The sequence below is a fragment of the Lagenorhynchus albirostris genome, chromosome 6, assembly GCF_949774975.1.
Source record: "Lagenorhynchus albirostris chromosome 6, mLagAlb1.1, whole genome shotgun sequence".
Lineage (NCBI taxonomy): Eukaryota > Metazoa > Chordata > Mammalia > Artiodactyla > Delphinidae > Lagenorhynchus > Lagenorhynchus albirostris.
This window is the reverse complement of record NC_083100.1, coordinates 88,776,297-88,793,919: the sequence shown is the minus strand read 5'-3', so window position 1 is coordinate 88,793,919 and position 17,623 is coordinate 88,776,297. Positions and strand designations below refer to the sequence as shown.

General features: G+C 33.9%; 1 protein-coding gene across 1 annotated transcript in view; it reads right to left on the bottom strand.

Annotated features, from left to right (window-relative positions):
- LRP1B (LDL receptor related protein 1B) overlaps positions 1–17,623 on the bottom strand; it is a 1,442,028-nt gene that overhangs the window by 499,735 nt on the left and 924,670 nt on the right. Inside the window, exons 34-35 of the mRNA XM_060151186.1 lie at positions 17,062–17,187; positions 15,871–16,002 (exon numbers count right to left, since the gene is read on the bottom strand). Of these exons, the coding sequence (XP_060007169.1) occupies positions 15,871–16,002; positions 17,062–17,187 (258 nt within the window). The remainder of the gene's footprint in view (positions 1–15,870; positions 16,003–17,061; positions 17,188–17,623) is intronic.

Sequence of the window (17,623 nt, the reverse complement as noted above, 5' to 3'; positions counted from 1 at the left end):
ACTCATACGGCCCAAGAAGTAGAAGATAAGGAGTCAAGTTCCACCCAAATGTCAGGGAATTTACTTCTCAGCCAGCTTGGCTCACAGGACTGCAGCCCCACCAGCCTCCTTACTAGTTCAACACATCAACACACTTCTATCTTAGGGCTTACAAGGCCTCTGCTTTGCAATGAATCTGTGCAGGATTCACTTTTCTTTCATTCAGGCTAAAATTCACCTCTCAAAGTTTTCCCTGAACACTCAATCTAAAATAGCAGCCACTTTGAATCTTTCACTCTTTAAACTGCTTTTCCTTCTTAGCACTTATTACTATCTGACATCAAATTATATTGGGGGGGATGGTGTTGGTGAGTGTTTGTGATCTAGTTTTCCCACTAGGATATAAACTCCATGTGAACAGAGATGTCAGTTTTGTTTCTGCTGCAACTTCAGTATGTAGAAGAGTGTTTGGCACAAAGTCGGTGCTCAAGATTGTTGGGCCAATGAAACTGGCTAATAAATAACAGCACAATTCAGTAATAATATTGGATTTCCAATTATTTGCTGCTTAAAAAGAATAAATTCAAATATATCATTATTTTTCAAACTAAAAAAGAAATGATTTCAGTAGTAGAAAAAAGTAAACAGGACACAGACTGCTCACTTTTACTGAGAAAACTCTTGGAAGCTAAGATGCATATGAAAGTTTGCAGCCCCCCAAAACTTTACATTTATGTCATGGTATTCTTTTCAAAGCAATGTATTAAAAGATGGTTGAAATGTAAAAGAATATGCAAAATTATTTTAAAGAATTGAAGGTCAACCCATTCAAAATAATTAACTCTACTGAATTTAAAGGCAATACCTAAGTCTAAATGGTCAATTTCTATTATTGAAATTCTTTAAAATAAAGACACATTTTTGGTTTCTGTTGTATTTTATAATAGGAGAAGAATCAACCTAATTTGATCAGGCAGTTTTTAACTTTTAAAAAATCACTGTAGAAGTGCTTTCTTCTTTCAAGTAAATAATGAGCACTCGTTTGTTTTCTTAAAATTATGACTATCCTGGAACAATCTGCAAAATGGGCGAATATTTTTTTAAATACTTTCCACTTTGAGAGTTCACTCTCTCTTTTCTTCCTCTCTCATTTTTGTCCTTCGTCAGATTTGCTCCATTTAATAAAATATTTTCTTCGTGAACCCAGGTGCTCCACTGCCCTACCTCCCCGACTTCCTACCCAAGGCAAGAGCCAGTTTGTTATCTTCAGTATGAAAACTCTGTCTGTGGCCCACTTCTTCACAATGACTATATATTAGCTTATAACTTGTCTCTTTAGATTCAAAGCATTAAGTAATTAAATAAACTATTACTGTTTAGCAGAGGGAATATGTTAAGGTGCAAAGAGAACTGAAATTCAGAGGAAGGAGAGAACTGGATATGTATTCGGGCGCCACAGTGTATCAAACGTGGGACTTTGAACAAGTTATTTAACCTCTCTGAGCCTGAGTAAAAATCCTTAAAATGAGAATAAAGCCTGTCTCACAGGATTGTTCTGAGGTTCTGTGATATCTGTGGGAAGTTGTCCAGCCTTGGATTAATATATGGTTCATGATACAGTTGATAAACGCTTGAAGGGGCCTTCTGGGGATAGTGGTATGTTTCTGTTGCAACAATGAAAGAACTTTGTGAGTAGGAGAGACTCTTCAGCACTTCTCCAATTCCTCCATATATAAGCTTCATTTTTTTCCTTTGTATTTATAGAGTTGGCAAAAATAAGATAAATAAATTATCTTTAAAAATAAAATTATTTTTAATATTATTTAAAATATATTTTAATTTAATATATATTATATATATAATATAAATATATTTTAATTTAATATAATTTAATATAATATAATTTAATTTAATTATATTAATTTAATTATACAATATATATATTACATATATAATATATATTATATAATTAAATTAATATATTATATAATAAATATATATTATATATAATATATAAATTATATATTTATATAAAATATATTATATATTATATTATATATAATATATATATTATATATTATATTATATATTATGTATATAAAATATATATATATATATAATATAATATATATTCCGAGGTCCTGGATCATCTTCACTATCATTATTATGAATTCCTTTCTGGAAAGTTGCCTTTCCCCACTTCATGTAGTTGTTTTTCTGGGTTTTCATCTTGTTCCTTCATCTGGTACAAAGTCCTCTGCCTTTTCATTTTGTCTATCTTTCTGTGAATGTGGTTTTCATTCCACAGACTGTAGAATTGTAGTTCCTCTTGCTCTGCTGCCTGCCTGCCTACATAATATATGTTATGTTATGTTAATCCATTGTACATGTAAACACATATACAACATGCAAAACTATAAACTTTTAAAAGGTACAAGAAAAAATTAAATATCAATAATTTTAATATGTTTTCCCCTATATTTGACTACATTATTCAGTTACAGGGCCTGCTGGTGGAGGAGGCTATCTACGAGGCTTGTGCCTGTGCCAGTTTCTAAGGCTGTGTAACGAGTCATTCCAAAATTTAGTGGCTGAAAGCAACAGTATTGCTTATGAACCTGCAATAGGGACAGGGGCAGTTTTTCCTGCTCTGATGTCTCTGCTCTGCTTGACAGCAGCTGGGGTGGACAGAGTGCTGTCATATGAAAGCTCGCTCATTCATGTACATGGGAAAACTCAAGCAGCTAGAGCTGGCACAGCGTTCCTTAGTACGACTTAGTACGTCTCTGTTTCCATGAAGTTAGTCAGCATGATGGCCATTTTGGAACAAACCCTTTGTCTTATATGAAAAACAATCAGGTTGAATTAGATAATCTCTAAAGTCTCTTATCTCGGAAAGTCTTGTAAATCGCTGATTAAATGGAAACAGGAATAGCTTGAAAGTGATCTGAGACAGCTGGCATGATGTTAACCCATTGGGATGGAGGAGAACTTCAGAGAGTAAGTAATTCTGAAGCGTGTAAAGCGTCTAAATCAGCAATTACCACATTTTTCGGTATTATGGATTATGTGTAATTGCAAATGCAGGACTATTTTTATAGGATGCAATTTCCAGGACATAGGGCAAGTTGATTGTTCCATGCCATTTAATCTTTTTGTTTAACAACATAATTATCATCATGGCTCATTTAAATTTTGAACACCTGATGCGATATCAAGGGTTGTCAACACATTACTATTGCTAAGATTAAAAAAAAAGTCCTAGGAGTATTTATTTATATATATTTCAGTACATTAGCAATCCATATAAAATTTAGAGTCATAGTAGTATAATGCTCTTTTGTACATCCATCCTGATACTGTACGTTCCATCCGATACTGACTAGAGTGTAAGAATCAGTGTTACCAGTGGGAAACTGTCTTTAACAACACAAGTTAGCCTGCCTGGAAATCTAGCAGATTACATAGGTCAGTTATATGAGTACAGTGAAACAAGGCATGGAGAATCCACTAAGGACAAATGGAAGGAATCCACCTACAAACAGGTGTATAAAATATCAACCAGTTCATTCTGATTTCAAGTTTTATATTTGTTTTAATGCATAATGAATTATTTTGTTATTATTATTCTGTATTCACAAACCACAATTTATATATGCAAAATGTTTTATGACTGCTTTCGGTAAATAGATGGCTTTCTAGTATGCGAAAGTTTATTAAAGAAAGCATGGACACCAGCTGTTCCTTATTTCTTGCCATAGACTTATCTGCATTTTACCAGTTGAAAAATTTAAATCCAAAAAGGCTAAAACTGGGGACTTCCCCGGCCGTCCAGTGGTTAAGACTTCGCCTTCCAACGCAGTGGGTGCAGGTCCAGTCCCTAGTCAGGGAGCTAAGATCCCACATGCCTTGTGGCCAAAACGTCAAAACATAAAAAAACAGAAGCAGTATTGTAACAAATTCAATAAAGACTTTACCAATGTCCACATAAAAAAAAATAAACAAAACAAAACCAAAAGGTTAAAGCTTGCAAGGTCATATCATTTACCAATCCCAGCCTTGTAATTTATAGGTATTGTGATATGGGCATGCCTTTGAAGTCTGCATGTTATGGGACTGTATTATTTCACACAAAAGGAAAATGACACAACACAAAAGGAATTTCCAGACTGAATTTCTCAGTCATCCCTGAAGTGTGACTGTAAATGTGCAAAGACCTTTAATATCTAAGTAACCTTAAAAAAGCAGTTCTTGGGTATCCTGAAATGTCTCTTATGGATGGGGCATAGTTTCCCGGTAAACAGGAACCATCTCACACACCCATCTGTGACCTGAATGTAAAAAGATAACAACAACGACAACAACAAAAAAAAACTAATATTTGCCTACATAGTTATAACGTTTCAGGCATACATTATGTGAAAGTGTAACCTCCATAAAATAAATATCTGGAAACAGAAGTAGACTACAGCAACATGAATGAAACTTGGTTTTTAAAGTTAAAGGAATAAGTGTTCAAAAATCCTTTTGATGATGACCACTATTCTCAATTTTTCCACTATGATTTTGGGTGTATTTTGAAATATAATTTTAGCTTCAAATTTCATGCAAAATGTGTATTCCACTCCTTGATATCTCAGTTGATGTAAATACAAAAATAATATCTTAAGAACTATTTTTCCCCCAGAAAATCTTCAAGTATAATTCATGCCAAGAAACTGAGCCATGATCTCATGGTTTCAAGTTTCCCCTGACATACTTGCCATATACACCTGAATGATATTTAAATCCCATTTTGAGGAGACAACATTTCCCTTAATAAAATCAAACTTTGATTTTCCAAATTTGCCAATGAAAAGAGATTTTCTACTTGGAGAAAGATGTTAAAACTATGCTGCCTTTGCTCTTGTCCCTGAGATTCATTTTCCTTTTTGGAATAGTTCTAACAGTAAAGCTGCTGCCACCATGGGGTCTCAGGAAAATCATTACAAAATACAATAGAATAAACTAATGCTCATGTAAGAGATATATACAGTAGCAACAGTAGCAGAAGGAGCGCTTTGTTACTGTTAGCATCTCTTAATCTGAATAGACAAGTATCCGGAACAGGCAAATCTATAGAGAAAGAAAGTAGATTAGTGGTTGTCTTAGGGCTAGGAAGTTAGGAGAAACATGAGAATTACTAATGGGTATGGAGCTTCCATTTAGAGTGATGAGAATGTTCTAAAATTAGATAGTGGTGATGGTTGCACAGCTCTGTGAATATACCCCAAACCACTGACTTAGCATTTTAAGTATATTAATTCTATGGTAGGTGAATGATATCTCAAAACAGTTGCTAGTTATATAAAGAAAAAGCAATTGTATTTTGAGGAATTATCAAAAATGTTTGAAAAGATTTACAGCCAAAATTTGGAAATAATCAAAATGTCCAAAAATATTGGAAAGGTCAAAATATCATGGTAATCCACATGATACATAATGTACCCCTACTGAAAATAGTATTTACAGATTGTTAATCACAACATAGCAAAGTGTCCATGTTAAAATAGTTAGTTAGAAAAAGATTAGGACAAAATTTTATCAATAGCAAGATTATTTGTATTTTAAAAACACAGCATGAATATTAATATTCCAAAATGTTAATAATTGCTGTTGATGTAGTAATAGTACTGGTAATTTTTTACTTCAACTTTGTTTCATGTTTCCTAATTTTCCAAATTTCCCATTATGTACAATTCTAATAAAGAATTTTTAATAAATAAAAAGTTATTTATTTAAAAATTGAGATCTGCCATCAATAAATGATTGCTGAACTAATGACTATTACTCCACAAGCTTATTTTAATAATGTTTAATGATGATTGAGCTGACAGATATCTACTGTTTTATTTAATCATCATTATTTTGAGTTAATAGGGATTCACATGAATATTGCAAATAGTATACAAATATACTCGCTGTAATCCTTTATTGTATCTATAAATTCAAATCTGAGCCAAGCTCAAAAATATCACTTGCTTTATCACTAAAATAGTATTAATGGAAAACATTAAATGTAAACAACCGTAATGCTATCATCACATTTTAAGTAAGGGTATTAATAAGTCACCAATAAATCTTAGCTCTTTTTCCTTCTAACCAGAATAATGTCTCATAAGTAACAAAATAAAAATTTTGAATCCTTTTATCCAGGATTTAGAAAATAGCTTTTCATCTATAGTTAGAACCTTGAATTACTGTGGAATCATCAGTTCTTTTTAGTATCTTAATATTTAATTTGTAAGGAAAGCAGCAACATAAATAGAATCTGTCCTGTGAACATTTGTTTTGCCCCTGAAGAAAAGGATAGATTCACAATAGTCTACTTTCTGTACTCAAACTATGCAAACCTAATTATGATTCTGTTCATATAGGTTTTAATGACTGTTGACTAAGAAAATAGATGGTTTTAAAAAATAGCCTACAGGTTGTTACTGTTGAAGCTGTTAATAGTGGGAGTTGAATAGTCAAAAAGCTGGAAGAGACCCAGAGAAATCATGATTCAGAAGAGGTGGTTTGTTTGTTTTAACTCTTTAAAATACTCCAGAGCCAGAGATGTATACCCAGTAAGTAATCTATTCTAGTATTTAATATACTGACAATCAAGTTCCATTTCTAGTTCCATCTGAGTTTTTTCTACTTAATTTACATCTAACTCCTCTCCTTCCGTCTTCAGTAAAATTAAATAATAAATAAATAAAACAAATAAAATTCTAGACTAATGAAATCAGGATTTTTTTTCCCCCAACGTAGTCCTAAATGAACACACTGACAGAATGCTTTACCCATAGCAAACAAAGGGAGATAATGTCCCTTTTTTAATGTCCCTCTTAATTCAGATTAAGATAATCCTTGGAAGATTTACATAGTTGCTCTGTGCACCATGGTGGGTGAGCATAAAGAACTGTCAACTATTGCCAAGTATTTTGGGGCTCCCTTCCTGGACACAAAATTCTAGACAGAAACACTGGATGCAATAGAACTCATTCTAAGCGTAGTTAACATCAGTCAACACACAGCCTGCATTGGTGTCAAGAAGAAAGTAACTGCGCTCATAATTCTGTTGGTGTTACACACCTCTGTATCCCCCAGGCAATCCTAGACAGCTTTAAGCAATTTTTTGGAAGAGGTTTTCTTATAAAGCTTTGGTGCCAGACAGCTGTCAGTAAAAGATTTAGTGTAAGTTAATATTACATGAAGACTTCTCCAGACACTGGTCAAAAACTGTAAAGGTCGATTTGAGAGAGTTGCTGGGTTTTGATGGAGAATTTTTCCGGAATTCTGGTCAAAAGCAAATTTGGCAAGTTCATGATATTAAAAGCCAGGTACTAATGAATGAGATGACCAGGATAACAAATAGTACCCTAATGAAAAAGACATTGGGTCTGCTGCTTTCAAGGACAGTGTCACTAAACTAGAGGTGCATTTCAAAATCATTGAAAATACATGTCAGATTTTTCTACCTTGGCACTATTAGCATTTGGGCCTGAATAATTCTTTATTGTGGTAATCTGTCTTGTGCATTGTTTAGCAGCATCCCTGGCCTTACCCAGTAGAGGCCAGTAGCACCCTTTCAGTCGTGACAATGAAAAATGTTTCCAGATATTGCCAGATGTAATCTGGGGCGCATAATCATCCCCAGTTGAGAACCACTGCCATAGAACTACTAAGTTAGATACTTAGTACTAGGACCACCAACTATCCCCTGTCCCCAGCCTGACTTTCTGAACCCCATGCACTGAATGGTCCAATATCTCTGAGCCTTTGCCTTATATAACACATTTGTTGTTGTTGTTGAATACTCATTCATTCTTGGATACTTCTGGAATCTTTCCTCACTTTCATCTTACCCTAGCATGGTAGTGTAAAGAAAACTAGGGTTTGGGAAATATATATATATATATATATATATATATATATACACACACACACACACACACACACACACACACACACACACACGCATATATATGTGTGTGTATATGTATATATGTATGTATAAGTTCAAACCCCAGCTTTGTCCCACTCCACCTGTAAAGCAGTTGACAGTTTACTTAGGCTTTATTATTTTTCTCTACCTGGAGCACTTCTTCAGGTATCCAAGGCTTACTATTAATTAGAGTTAAAAACGGATTCAAGACCATGATCCTGGTTCTTTACATTAATTCATCCTCACTTGGTTTAAACCAGAATACAGAAGCTGTCCATATAGGAGCATCATTAATAATTCAAACTGACAATCAAAATTCACCTCTTAGACACCACTGTATAGGGATAATATCAATAAAAATCTATAATATTGTGATAAGCAGCCTCTAATGTGGCCACCAATGTTCCACACCAGCTGGTATTGATTCCCTCCTCTACTCCCTTCCTTTGAGTGTGGCCTAGACCTACTAACTAGCTTCTAATAAATAGAATATACTAAAATGATGAGATATCACTTCTGAGACTGGGCTATAAAAGGTCTGGCTTCCAGTTGCTGTGCGCCCTTTCTCACTCTTTTTTCATTAGCTCTAAGGGAAGATTGCAGTCATATTTTGAAATGCCCTGTGGAGAGGACCTTATGACAAGAAACTAAAATAGTCAGTGAGGAGCTGTGACTCTCGGTCAAACACACACAAGAAAATAATTCCTGCCATCAGCCACATGGATAATTTGGAAGCAGATCCTCCCTAGTTGAGCCTTATGATGAGACCACATATCTGGCCAACACCTTGAAGGCAGCCTCATGAGAGACCTAAGGGAACTCATAGATGCTATAAGATAATATTAATTGCTGTAAGTGGCTAAGTTTTGGTCATTTGTTATACAGCAATAGTTAAATAATATAAACGCAGTGAGATAAATGATTTTCTCTTTCTTCTCATTCTCCTTTTGACAATGATGATTATCATCATCATTACTCTCTCTCAGATGAGGCTGTACCATTAATCTTCTGCCCCTAAGTTTAGCAGGGGCAGTTCTACAATTGTTGACCATATTATCATCATTCCCTCAAACCCTGGGCGCTGACATTGCCTATCAATTATCTTTCCCAATCACAAGTACAATAGAATTAAAATTCTCACTATGAAATTATCAAGGATCTGATGTTGATTACTCCACTATTGGTTATTCAATTCACGGCTTTTGTAAATTGCAAGGGCAAAAATCCAAATGCAAATCTTTAATGCAGAATTTGAGTACCCCAAAGTAACCAACTGTCCTCTGCATGCATATCTCATCCCAAAATCCAGTTTCTTCATTGTTAAAAATACTATCTTCTTCAACAGATTACTGTGATGATTTAAACTGCATAAATACATAAAATTTTCCAAATATTATTCCTGTAATGTAGTAAGTGCTTAATAAATATTAAGGGTTTTTGTGATGCTATTTTAATTTCTTCCTCTTCCAAACCTCCTGTTCCTAACCCACTCGTGGGTGATCAGTTCCATTTCTAGGCTTTCTACTTTAGCCAAGTCCCTGTTCTAAAAGTAATAAGAAATTTATAGAAATAATTAGTTCTTTTTTCCTTTCAAATCCCCCAAAGGATTCTTACTACTTATGGCCCCTGGCTAAGAATGAAACCAAATGATAAAAAAAGATCGATCCATTCCGTATGACCAGTCCAAAAATCAATTAGATGACTTTTCTATTCCTCTTTTAACTAGAAAATTGATAAAAAATTAATGGCCAACAATCTCAGAAGCTGAATCATAGCTTTATATATTTTTTTCCAAAAGAAAGAGTATCAGAAAGAAAAATAAATTAGTATACCCTTGGTTTTCTTAAAATAGGGGAAATACACTTTTTCAAGGTTAAAGTTACACTTTACAATATTAATGGTATCAATGTACCTAAGCTAAAGGAGACCTCCACAATATCATTTGCGTATCCAGTTTCCACAAATAAATAGATACCAATCTATTGTCTAATAGAGTATGAAATAATTTGAAAAACATCCAAAAGATTGACCTATCCATAAAAATATTTTCTTCGTATGTCTTTAATGGTGCTTTAGTTGGATTTACAGTGTTGGGTTAAGATACTGTGCTTCATTCAAACATACTAGTAAGATAACTTGTCAATCTCTTAGCAGCTCTTAATAATTTACTATGATAAGTGTAACCAGGCCTTTTGAGAATAGGGTTCTAGGTAACTCAACTTTGATAATGAGAGGAGTAGAGAAAGACATGAGTATCAGATATAAATGTGTAAGAGGTTCCTGAGCTGAAAATCCTGAGCAGCTAGAAAGAAATATAGCAGAATAGAGTGACTCAGGAGAGGGAAAAAGAAAGGTGCCCAAACAGAGTGGATGTACTTCATGGGAATAAGTACAAAGCTGGTGTTGGGACCTTTCATTTTCTTGAGGAGTGCTAACTGCCTGAGAAAGAAATTTCAAGAGACTTCATGGTTCTTTCAATAGCAGAGAATAATATATCCCAAATAAGTTGACCGAAGTTTTCATGATAGTAGGTCATCGCTGTGCATCTTCTGGAGCTTTTGGTTTCAGGTAACCTATTGAGGGATCCAGATGACTAACAGAAGCTTGCTTTGTTTTGCTTTGTATTTTATGTTTTGAGTTCAGACATTATCCAAAAAGGATACGTGAAATATTTCCCATAATTTGTTTGACCTATAATGACTTATTCTATGCGTGGGTCTATTCGTTTCCTCATGATGTTGGAAAGTTTTTGTTTTCTTGTGGCAGTTAATACTTTACATCCTGAAAGATTTACTGGACTTGCCCATCTACAAATACATACAAACTGTTCTCATGAGTTGAAAATATAGTCTTGAAACAAATCTGAAATGACAACACAAAGTAGTATCTGTTCACTGTCACAAGAACAGAAAGAAATTGAACCAGCCCTAAAAATTCACTTTGTAGCCAAGGAAATGGTTTCCATAAAATTGAAAAAATGTCTCAAAGCAACAGTATTGTATTTCTTAAACTATTGCTGTTACTGACATAAAAAGAATTCTTTCTATAATTCTTCTTCGGCCTTGGTTGGTGACAGAGTTGTTAGTAGAAAAAAATTGTAAACAGCTCTTTTCTAAGCCTCCAGGCATAATAAAAAAGAGACTCTCACTTGAGTGTCACCTGCTTCAATTATTAGATGGGTTTAAAGCAATATGATTCAGTACATAAATCAAAATAAAGCATGATCTTTTACCAGTACAAATTTGCAGAAGTGCCATGTAGTTTCATCAAGTAATGCCAACAATGGTCTAAATAAAATTGTGTTTAAGTGGTTACAAAGGCAAGATGGCATACTGTAAAGAATTAAAAGTAGGACACTCCATTACCATGTAACCCTTGATATCTCTGGGTTCCTTATCTGTAACATGAGGAAATGCCACTAGATTGTGTCAAATGTTCCTTCTAACATTCAAAGATATATGCAAATGTTGTGGAACTATTGAGGAGAAAATCTTTCATGTAAATAGGTGATATTCAACCGTGTAAATATGGCAACAGAATTTTGTCACATATTCTCCTTCAGGGTTGTTGCAGTTTTTTTTCAATAGACTATTTTTTACAGCAGTTTTAGATTCACAGCAAATTTGAGCAGGAGTCCCCATATACCCTTTCCTTTCCTACACTCACAGCCTCCTCCACTATCAACATCTCATACCAGAGTGGTATATTTGTTACAAGTAATGAACCTACACTGACATGTCCATAGTTTATATTAGGATCTATAGTTTACATTAGGGTTGAGTCTTAGTGTTTTACAGTCTATGGATTTGAACAGATGTATAATGTTAAATGTTCCTTCAGTTTTTGTATTGTCTTAATAGCCAGATCACTGTGTGATGCTGTAAAAAGGCATTAGAATATTCCCCATAGTGAGTGTAAAGCAATGACATCCAAATAATGGTACTTTGATGCTCTCTTTAAAAAAGAAAAAAAATTCCCATAGATTATCCATTCATGCATTACCTCAGAAACTATTCCTAGTTTATCTTTGTCCCCCATAGCAACTTAGCTGTGATGTACTACTCCTAGCAGATAGTAATCAACATTTGTTAACACTGAGTTGGATAACTCCAATTTGAACAAAAGAGATAAAAGATGAAAAAAGAATATAAGCTGGAAAAGTTCAGTCAATCACCATTCTCTGAGTAGAATTTCTTCTAGTTAAGTAATATCCTATTATGTGATTATTGTGAAAAAGTCATAAATACCCCCAAGGTGTGGGTGGCGGAACTGAATAGAGCATTACTTACTGGAGATCATATTACTAACTGGAGCAGTGAGCTTTATTTTGAAGGCTTTTCCCCTAACTAAAATATATCTTTTAAAACATCAAATGCAGTATTCATTCATCAGGAGGAATATCACCCAGCAGGCCAGGATTTTCAAAGCTTAGTATTTTTCTTTCCAGTGGAATGGGACTTTTCCAGTGAAGTGATAAGTATGCTTTGAACATTTAAAAAGAGCCACAGGGTCTTCTTTCTTCTGTGGATAGTATCCAGAATTGCTTCATCTGGTGAAAGAAATCCTTTCACTGCAGAAAACTTTAATTCATTACAACCAAAACCCAGCAAGATTCAGATCTGTTGTGAAATGTACAGGTTTGAGCATATATTTATCCCTGAGAATTGTGGTAGTGAATTGGTATTATAGAAATTATGATAGCTATACTTAACAAGTGATTCTCCTTCACACCATTTCGTTATTATGTTTAGAATAAGGGACAACTGTGCTCTTTCATTTTGTCATCCTTACCTTTGATTGATCCTAAAAGTAGAGATTATGTCCTGAAGTGAATGCAGTTAATGAAAGAAGAGGAAATAGAATGTCTGCAAAGTGAACTAGTAGAGGAAGAACATATAATCAGGTTATAAAGGTCTTGAAAAAAAAAATAGGGGGTGATGTATCAAAAATTTTCTCTATCTCTCTGGAGCAATTCATTATTTTCCTTCCTTCCTCCCTAAAGCAGCTTCATTCAATCAAGTCACAGAGCTTGTATGTGGTCTACAACGCTATTATGAATCAAGTTGCTGACATTCTTATGCTCATATATTTTCATAAAATGCAATTATTAAAAGATCAGACTGTATAGTAGATGGAAGCACAAATGTACGTGGAGACATGGTTGAAAACTCTTGATACTACTGCCAACACCACCATCATCATTAGTGTTTCAGTTGGTTTACTGTCTGCTAGCCTCCTAGGTTTACATTTAATGACTTCAAATAGCTGATGGTGTTACTTAATCTTTAAATATCTGCTCTACAGACTATTCATTATCATCATTAGTAGTAATAAGTTCATTTTCACTAGAGGCGTTTACTAATGTGCTCTTTCTGTCCTCAAGAAGTTAAGAAACAACTATATGCAGATAACTGAATAGAAAAAATACTATCAGTCAAAGAACAGAAAACAAAATCTTTGCTAAGTGGGATCTTAAACATAGCTTGCAGAATATGTTTGTAAATATATATCACATATGCTAATTTCTACAATTTATTACTTTCCATTATTAGGTATTGTAACTATTTTCTGAGCACTCCTGTATATCAAGCACTGTGCCAAACATTTACAGACATCGATCTAAATATCCCTCAAAGTGAGGAAACTGAGCCTCAGAAAAATTAAGTAATTTACCCAAGGTCATAGAACTAGTAAGTGGTTAAACTGGTTTTAGAATCCAAGTTGTCTGATGCAAAAGTCTGGTCTCTCCCCACCGTATGTTTTACTGGCCCCTAGGTCTCTGGCCCTCTTAGATTTCAAAGCAAGTTTTATCTTGCTATTTTCTGATTAACAGTAGAAATTTTAATAGACTCTTAAACATTCTAATTTCACATGACTATTCCATATGCCTATATCCTTTTGCATTTAGAAGAAACTGATTTTCCAAAAATAATTCCTTTCTAGGAATGTAATTTTAAAATATGGCAGATATAATATGAAGAATACAAAGTTTTAACTAATAAGTAGTAATTGCTCTACGGAAAAACTATTTTGATACAAAATATGTTTGTTATAAAATATTAGTAATTACTAAGGATTTAGAAACAGGGAGAGTACTATTCTTTGCAAATAAAATTATCTGCTCTCATGGCACATTATATGAAACTTAACCATTTCAGGGCCAACATACAAACCTTGGAAAGTGAATTCAACTCATGCAAATAATAAGTTTGCCCTTAAGGAACAAGAGATTTACAAATGATCTAATCAGGATATTTGACCAAATGGCTTATTTGATCTTTGTATTTGGAAATTTATCAAATACTTTCAAAAATCATTATGTAGTCTTTAAAAGAATCAACTATGTGATAATGGCTAAAACAAAGGACTGTGTGTACATAGTAAAAATATATACACATATATAAATACACCCTTTTCAAGAAGTTCAAGTTTTTCTTAGTTTTGCACCTATTAAATCCTATATAATAAAATTCTACAGAATAACATGTACGTGAATAAGAGGCAGGGTGGATTACGCATGGTAGGGTAGTGAGCCTTCCACAAAAAATGAGGTTGGATCAAAGAGCCTTGTTTGATCAAAAATCACACTAATTTTGGCAAAATTTACATAATGCTCAATAAACTATGCTATATTTGTTCTATACTTCCTTTCGGAAAAAGCCATTTTAAAAAACATAGGAAATTTCCCTCTTTGTGATTCCAAATATTCGGTGCAAATAATTTTCTTAAGAAAAGTCATCTTCGAACCATTTGTAAAAATCCCCAGTAATTCACTGATTTGTAGCCAAAAATTCATTAACACGTGATTGAACAAAATGTATTAAAGCCGAGGGAAATAATAGGCTTACTACCAGAAGCCTATGTGCTGCTGTTTAAAGATTTTTTTAAAGATTATATATCAAAGAACGATTTTTTTAACATGTGACAAAATTGTCTTTACATATATAAAAAATATACTGGGAACATGCAGTACATCTTCAACACCAAAACATTAACTCAGGAAGCATATGATTTAGCTGGATGAGAGATGGAGAAATTTGTTTTTATAAATTTAATCCTTCAAGTGTAGAATAATAAATATGAATATTAATGAAAGAAGTATACCCAATGCTTATGCTATATTTGAAGTTAGCAATTAGAACAAAAAATTTATTTCCTTCAATAAATTTAACAGTTTCTACCATCAATTCCCAACCACACAAATTCTTTTTTTTTTTAGCCTTGCCGTGAAGTTTGTGGAATCTTAGTTCTCCAACCAAGGACTGAACCTGGGCCATGGCAGTGAAAGCGCTGAATCCTAACCACTAGACCACGAGGGAACTCCCCCCAAATCACACACTGGTGTTAGCCACAAAAACAGGACAGTGTCCAATATGCTTTCTTTCACTGTTTGCTAAAACAAGAAGATAAGGTAAAATCTGACTCTGAAATGATAGCTACTGTATTCAAAAGTAAAAAGAATGGTTTAGCAGTTATAATTGTTTCCATTATTTGGATTTCATTTGCTATTACCTGTATTAGAATAGATAACCACATCCTGGAAAATAATTTAAATAAGATTATGTTTAAGTAAATAATAAATCAAAATGCTTTATTTTTAATATTTATAGTTGGATAAAAGTAAAAGTGTCATCTGAAAGATTAAAAAAGATAGAAATACAAATGAAGCAACCAAATGCCAATCATGGCATTTTAATGTACTTGCAATTCAAATGTTATATGTTAGAAAAATTCTGCTTCATTTTTTTCAGACAGAACCTATTTATAACAATTTGTGTTAGGCTTAAAAATTCATTTCTGATTTGCTTTCTTATTCCTCATCTTGACTATCACAGTACAGATGGAAAGGTTATATTTCCATCATGTTTAATAAATCAAGTGAAAATATTATACATAAATTATGAATAAAAGCTATTTACCTGCATGGAAATCTATTCCCACAGCAAATGAAGTTCCTGATATAGGCATCAAGGCATCCATTTTGTCACTTGGTTCCAGAGGTATTCCCCTGATTCCTTCATGAACAGAGTACATAAGAAATGACTCTATACCTAAATTTAAAAGGAAACAAAAACAAAATGAATATATAACATTAAAATCATTCCATTAGCAGGAGGTGGGTATCAAGATGGCAGAGTAGAAAGACCCCAAACTCACCTCCTCCCATGGGCATGCCAAAATTACAACTACTTACAGAGCAATTATCTATGAGAACAATCTGAAGATTAACAGAAAAGGTTTTCCACACCTACAGATATAAAGAAGGAGCCACAATGACATGGGTAGGAGGGGCAGAGACATGGTCTAGTCAGGACACAAACACACTCCCAGGTCAGTGACCCACAAACAGGAGAGAAGTCACAACCACAGAGGTCGTCTCTGAGGAGTGAGGGGTCTGAACCCCACACAGGGCTCCCAGCCCAAGGATCCTACACTGGAAAGACAAAGCCCCAGAAAGTTGGGCTTTGAAAATCAGCTGGACTTGTTTTGGAGAGATATATTGGAAACAGAGGCTTCTCTCTTAAAGAGTGCACACAAAATCTCACATATTCCAAGTCCCAGCACAGAGACAATAGTTGGAAAGGTGCCCAGGTCAGATCCACTTGCTGATCTTAGAGAGCCTTCTGAGAGGCAAGAGGCAATTGGGAAGCCCCCTGGGGACTGACAGGCTGGCAGCAGCCACTTTTGGGATCTCGGGATCCTTTTCAAACTAGTCCAAAAAAATTCAAGAGGAAGAACACCTCCAAATTCATTCTATGGGGACAGCATCATCCTAATTCCAAAACCAGACAAAGATGCCACAAGAAAATAAAACAACAGGCCAATATCACTGATGAGCACAGAGGTGAAAATCCTCAACAAATATTAGCAAACTGACTTAACAATACATTAAAAGGATCATACATCATGATCAAATGTTATTTCTGCCAGGGATGCAAGGATGGTTCAATATCCATAAACCAATCAAAGTGTTACACCACACTAACAAAATAAAGGATAAAATATTATATGATAATCTCAGTAGACACAGATAAAGCTGACTTTGGTTGCCTAAAATCTGTATGGATGAAGTAAATGCATCAGAACTAAGATTTTTCAAAACCTCATACCTCGACATGACATGCGGTTCTTTTGGAGATAATATCCAACTGTACACATGCAAGTCCTTGTAGTTTCAGATGTTGGTAAACAAAGCTGAGAACATCCACCATTATTTAGTTGGCAGGAATTGCTGCCTGCAAAGTAGGAAAACAAACAAAAGAAACATAAAAATCAAAAAAACTAAAGAAAGTATAATTCAATATCAGTAATTTGAAGAAATATTTATGCTATTATTAATTTATAAATGCAGCTGTTTCATATTGGTATCATATTTTATTCCCTCAAATAATTTGAAGTAGCAGATTATGGTTGAAGTTTCTCCTTCCAAAAAAGCACTGCATAGTGATTACAGACAACAGTACTATACTCAATTTATAGAATCAATTTAACTTTGAATACAATTTGAATACAATTCAAAGTTGCTAAGAGATTAGATCTTAATTGTTCCCACCACAAAAAAGAAATGATAATTATGTGATGTAACAGACAGCACTATGGTGGTAATCATATTGCCATATATAAAGTATCAAATCAACACATTATACATCTTAACCAACATTATCTATCAAT